The sequence below is a fragment of the Bufo gargarizans genome, unplaced genomic scaffold (genome assembly GCF_014858855.1).
Source record: "Bufo gargarizans isolate SCDJY-AF-19 unplaced genomic scaffold, ASM1485885v1 original_scaffold_2088_pilon, whole genome shotgun sequence".
Taxonomy (NCBI): Eukaryota; Metazoa; Chordata; class Amphibia; order Anura; family Bufonidae; genus Bufo; species Bufo gargarizans.
The window spans coordinates 119,607-125,805 of NW_025334638.1; the positions used below are offsets into that span (position 1 = coordinate 119,607).

At 59.2% G+C, this 6,199-nt stretch overlaps 1 protein-coding gene across 1 annotated transcript; it reads right to left on the reverse strand.

Moving 5' to 3' along the window:
• Window positions 1-332: 332 nt before the first annotated feature.
• Window positions 333-5,769, reverse strand: SLC35B2 (solute carrier family 35 member B2). Its single transcript, XM_044274836.1, has 3 exons — window positions 5,543-5,769; window positions 1,896-2,053; window positions 333-1,432 (listed from the first exon to the last, which is right to left on the reverse strand). Exons 1-3 carry the CDS (start codon window positions 5,628-5,630, stop codon window positions 494-496), a joined length of 1,185 nt encoding a protein of 394 aa, XP_044130771.1. The 5' UTR covers window positions 5,631-5,769; the 3' UTR covers window positions 333-493.
• Window positions 5,770-6,199: the final 430 nt, after the last annotated feature.

Consider the following 6,199-nt stretch of genomic DNA (forward strand, 5'->3'; position numbering starts at 1 on the left):
GTCACCACTGATCTCTACATTCTCCGTGATGTCACCGCTGATCTCTACATTCTCCGTGATGTCACCGCTGATCTCTACATTCTCCGTGATGTCACCGCTAATCTCTACATTCTCCGTGATGTCACCGCTGATCTCTACATTCTCCGTGATGTCACCGCTGATCTCTACATTCTCCGTGATGTCACCGCTGATCTCTACATTCTCCGTGATGTCACCGCTGGTCTCCCCCTCGCCGACCTTCCTCCTCCCAGTCCTCTGTGCTGCTGTGAGTTACGGGCGATTGTCAGGTTTTGTATTTTTTTTAATTTTTGGTCAAAATAATACAAATCAAAGAAAATGTAAATGTTTAATAACGATAATAACGTCCCAAATACAAATAAAGGATCCCAGATCCCTCTTCCGTCAGAGAGATAAGCGGCTCTCCGCCGTCCATCCGTCCCCACACAAGTCCCCACATGTAGGGTCAATGACCGCAGCGACCACCGCGTCCTGCTCAGACCTTCTGAACCACCGGGGCATCTGCCGCCTTCCTGCCCTTCTTCTTCATCCTGCCCCTGGCATAGACACGGAGGAATAAGGCAAGAAAGACCACCGCCACGCCCACCGCGCCGACCGCGGTGACCGGGTGTCCGTAGAGCAGACAAGACAAGAGGATGGCCAATGCCTGGCGCAGAGTCATAATGATGGTGAAAATGGCCGCCCCAAACTTGTTTATGGTATAAAATATAAAGAGCTGGCCAAAGCCGGAGCACACCGACAGCAGCGCCGCATGGAAGGCGAAGTCCGGGTGTCGGGACATGAAGCGGATGGCGTCCTGCAGCGCCCCCTGTTCCAGCAGAGAGAAGACCGTGAAGAGGCAGGAGAAGAGGTTCACCCCGAACATCATCTGCACCGACGACATCTTGTACTTGAAGAGCGAGTCTTGCCAGTTGGAGGTGAAGCTGTCGAAGACGATGTAGCCCGCCAAGATGACCACTCCGGAGAAGGTGGTGACGCCAGGGGCGCGGTGGCCTTCCCCGTTGGACAGTAAGAACATGCTGACCCCCAGAGAGATGAGGACGGCAGTGAAGTACTCCCAGTACTCGTAGCTCTTGTGCGACACCAGCTTGCCCATCAGCATCACCGGGATCACCTTGGAGGCTTTGGCCAAGACCTGGGTGGGAAAGCTGATGAACTTCAGCGCCTCGTACTGACACCAGCTGCTCAGGATGTTGGAGAGAGAGGCAAACGAGTACTTGTACATGGGCGCCCCGTGGCGCGGCTGCTTGGTCAGAGCGCAGTAAGTTCCCGCCACAACCAGCGCCAGGATACGGTTCATGAACACCAAGAACTGGGAGTCTCTGAACTTCTCCCCTGGACTCCCGGGCTCGGCGGAGGAGTAGGTCCGGGTCATCACGCGCTCCTGCAACACGCCCCAGGTCAGGTACGAGATCTGTGGAGACAGCGAGCACAACCGGGTGATAGGAGCGCACACACACGGAAACGCAACATGCGAGACCGGACAACCCGCCCCACGCCAGATGCTGAGGGCAACTATCGGACATGCACGTCCGCGCACTTGGAGGGGCTGAGTACTGGGGAGGCAGAGGGGACAATGTCGGCCGGAGCAGGGTTTCACCGTCACTTATATAATGAGCCCCTCCCTCGTACAAGGACTGATCTGAGGACCCTACATGGATATCCCCCCAATATGAACGATCGCCAAGCGCTGCCCCCGCCCAGATGTCAGCAGCTGACGAGACCGCAGCCCGTCTGAACAATGGCGCAGGAGCCGCCATTACATCACCTGGCGCGAGGTCCAGACTAAGGGCCCAGCCCTGCAGGTCTCCGTGTGGGTTACAGAAGCTGACACCCCTTCTCTGACCACGGGTTAGAGCAGCGGCGCCCCCTCTTACCTGGAGGCCGGAGGCGCAGAAGAGCAGTTTGAAGGCTTGCTGCGTGGTGGAGGGGTCTCCATCGCCCCGGGGGCTGGAAGGCGGCTCATCAGCGGCCACAGACTTCGACTCATGTCCGAATACACACGACCTCACCACCGGGAAACAGATCCCCCGACCTGCGGGACCACCAGAGAAAAGAGTCAAACAGAAATGGAGTTTACATGAAGCCCCCCAACTACTGCGTATGTCATAAAAGGGCTGAAGCGCCTCCATCAGTCACCTCAGCGGCATGCACAGCGCCTCTGGACTGACCCTCCGCCCCCCACTGCTGCCCTGTATGTACCGCCTCCATCTTGGCGGCTCCGTGTTGCTCGGCAGAGTCGCGCCATTTCGGATCAGGTGTAGGTACACTGTCATGGGACAGGTCACTTGACACCGTGATTGCACACAGGGGACCTCGTCAGAAAGCGGGACCAGACCTTACATCGAGGTTCCACAGCGCAGGGCGTGAATACATATGCACCCTCGTGTCAGGTTCTCTCTCCTCTGATCCATCACATAACATCTACATGAAAAGGTCCAAGTATTCCCATAGGAGATGGTGGGGGTCCGACCGTGGGGACCCCAACCGATTCAGAGAACTGGGGTCTTGTACTCCATCTCCGCCATTTCCATAGTGAATGAATGAATGGGGCGGCAACTTCATCACATCGGGGTACAAGAGCGGGGGCAGCGGCTTCATCACATCGGGGTACAAGAGCGGGAGAAGCGGCTTCATCACATCGGGGGTACAAGAGCGGGGGAAGCGGCTTCATCACATCGGGGTACAAGAGCGGGAGAAGCGGCTTCATCACATCGGGGGTACAAGAGCGGGGGCAGCGGCTTCATCACATCGGGGTACAAGAGCGGGAGAAGCGGCTTCATCACATCGGGGGTACAAGAGCGGGAGAAGCGGCTTCATCACATCGGGGGTACAAGAGCGGGGGCAGCGGCTTCATCACATCGGGGGTACAAGAGCGGGGGCAGCGGCTTCGTCACATCGGGGTACAAGAGCGGGAGAAGCGGCTTCGTCACATCGGGGTTACAAGAGCGGGGGCAGCGGCTTCGTCACATCGGGGTTACAAGAGCGGGGGAAGCGGCTTCATCACATCGGGGTACAAGAGCGGGAGAAGCGGCTTCATCACATCGGAGGTACAAGAGCGGGGGCAGCGGCTTCATCACATCGGGGGTACAAGAGCGGGGGAAGCGGCTTCATCACATCGGGGGTACAAGAGCGGGGGCAGCGGCTTCATCACATCGGGGGTACAAGAGCGGGAGCAGCGGCTGCATCACATAGGGGGTACAAGAGCGGGGGCAGCGGCTTCGTCATATCGGGGTACAAGAGCGGGAGAAGCGGCTTCGTCACATCGGGGGTACAAGAGCGGGGGAAGCGGCTTCGTCACATCGGGGGTACAAGAGCGGGGGAAGCGGCTTCGTCACATCGGGGGTACAAGAGCGGGGGCAGCGGCTTCGTCACATCGGGGGTACAAGAGCGGGGGCAGCGGCTTCATCACATCGGGGTACAAGAGCGGGAGAAGCGGCTTCATCACATCGGGGGTACAAGAGCGGGGGGAAGCGGCTTCATCACATCGGGGTACAAGAGCGGGAGAAGCGGCTTCATCACATCGGGGGTACAAGAGCGGGGGCAGCGGCTTCATCACATCGGGGTACAAGAGCGGGAGAAGCGGCTTCATCACATCGGGGGTACAAGAGCGGGAGAAGCGGCTTCATCACATCGGGGGTACAAGAGCGGGGGCAGCGGCTTCATCACATCGGGGGTACAAGAGCGGGGGCAGCGGCTTCGTCACATCGGGGTACAAGAGCGGGAGAAGCGGCTTCGTCACATCGGGGTTACAAGAGCGGGGGCAGCGGCTTCGTCACATCGGGGTTACAAGAGCGGGGGAAGCGGCTTCATCACATCGGGGTACAAGAGCGGGAGAAGCGGCTTCATCACATCGGAGGTACAAGAGCGGGGGCAGCGGCTTCATCACATCGGGGGTACAAGAGCGGGGGAAGCGGCTTCATCACATCGGGGGTACAAGAGCGGGGGCAGCGGCTTCATCACATCGGGGGTACAAGAGCGGGAGCAGCGGCTGCATCACATAGGGGGGTACAAGAGCGGGGGCAGCGGCTTCGTCATATCGGGGTACAAGAGCGGGAGAAGCGGCTTCGTCACATCGGGGGTACAAGAGCGGGGGAAGCGGCTTCGTCACATCGGGGGTACAAGAGCGGGGGAAGCGGCTTCGTCACATCGGGGGTACAAGAGCGGGGGCAGCGGCTTCGTCACATCGGGGGTACAAGAGCGGGGGCAGCGGCTTCGTCACATCGGGGGTACAAGAGCGGGGGAAGCGGCTTCATCACATCGGGGGTACAAGAGCGGGGGCAGCGGCTTCGTCACATCGGGGGTACAAGAGCGGGGCAGCGCTTCATCACATCGGGGGTACAAGAGCGGGGGAAGCGGCTTCGTCACATCGGGGGTACAAGAGCGGGGGAAGCGGCTTCGTCACATCGGGGGTACAAGAGCGGGGGAAGCGGCTTCGTCACATCGGGGTTACAAGAGCGGGGGAAGCGGCTTCGTCACATCGGGGGTACAAGAGCGGGGGCAGCGGCTTCGTCACATCGGGGGTACAAGAGCGGGGGCAGCGGCTTCGTCACATCGGGGGTACAAGAGCGGGGGAAGCGGCTTCATCACATCGGGGGTACAAGAGCGGGGGCAGCGGCTTCGTCACATCGGGGGTACAAGAGCGGGGGCAGCGGCTTCGTCACATCGGGGGTACAAGAGCGGGGGAAGCGGTCGGACCCCACAGTCGGTTAGTTAGAAAATAACTTCAAAACTTGGAAGAAACCTTTAAAAATCCAGTTTAGATAGAGGGCGGCTGTGTACATGTGTGATGACAGGGCACGCGGCTGTGTACATGTATGATGACAGGGCACGCGGCTGTGTACATGTGTGATGACAGGGCACGCGGCTGAGTACATGTGCGATGACAGGGCACGCGGCTGAGTACATGTGCGATGACAGGGCACGCGGCTGTGTACATGTGCGATGACAGGGCACACGGCTGTGTACATGTGTGATGACAGGGCACGCGGCTGTGTACATGTATGATGACAGGGCACGCGGCTGTGTACATGTGCGATGACAGGGCACGCGGCTGTGTACATGTGTGATGACAGGGCACGCGGCTGTGTACATGTATGATGACAGGGCACGCGGCTGTGTACATGTATGATGACAGGGCACACGGCCGTGTACATGTATGATGACAGGGCACACGGCTGTGTACATGTGTGATGACAGGGCACGCGGCTGTGTACATGTATGATGACAGGGCACGCGGCTGTGTACATGTGCGATGACAGGGCACGCGGCTGTGTACATGTGTAGATGACAGGGCACGCGGCTGTGTACATGTGTGATGACAGGGCACGCGGCTGTGTACATGTGTGATGACAGGGCACGCGGCTGTGTACATGTGCGATGACAGGGCACGCGGCTGTGTACATGTGCGATGACAGGGCACGCGGCTGTGTACATGTATGATGACAGGGCACGCGGCTGTGTACATGTATGATGACAGGGCGAGTGTACATGGATCACACATGCGGTATACACGTCTACCCACCCGTCTCCAGGTAGTTGCCCCGTTTGAAGTACTGGATGAGCAGGAAGCCCGGGATCAGAACGGTCCCGTAACCGGCGATGTTCACCATGAAGCGCAGCAGCCAGAACTCCCTCCATGTGTCCTGAGCGGGGGCTGCGGGGGGCGGCTCTTCAGCGGAGACCCCCAGGAGGATCAGCAGGAGGAGCAGAGACCTGGGGAAATGACAGAGGGGGACAATGTACTACAACTCCCATCAGACACGTGCGGCAGCACTGACACATTGCACAATCTTCTAGGAGGAATAATAGGAGAACAGCACAACACAGAGACCTAGGAGCAGAGGAACGAGATCCGAGACCCCCGGGGGAGACAACATCACGCGGCCCCGTCACCTCTGACAACCAACCTCCACATCATGTTTGACAGGTTGTCACAGCTACACCGACTTGTAGACTTGTCCATTATCTCCAGTTCATTATACAGAGGGGTCCGGAGGAGGAAGGGGGGGGCAGACGAGGAGGAAGAGGGGGGGGCAGACGGAGGAAGAGGGGGGGGGCAGACGGAGGAGGAAGAGGGGGGGGCAGACGGAGGAGGAAGATGGGGGGGGCATACGAGAGGAGAATAGGGGGTGCAGACGGAGAGGAATAGGGGGGGCAGACGAGGAGGAAGAGGGGGGGG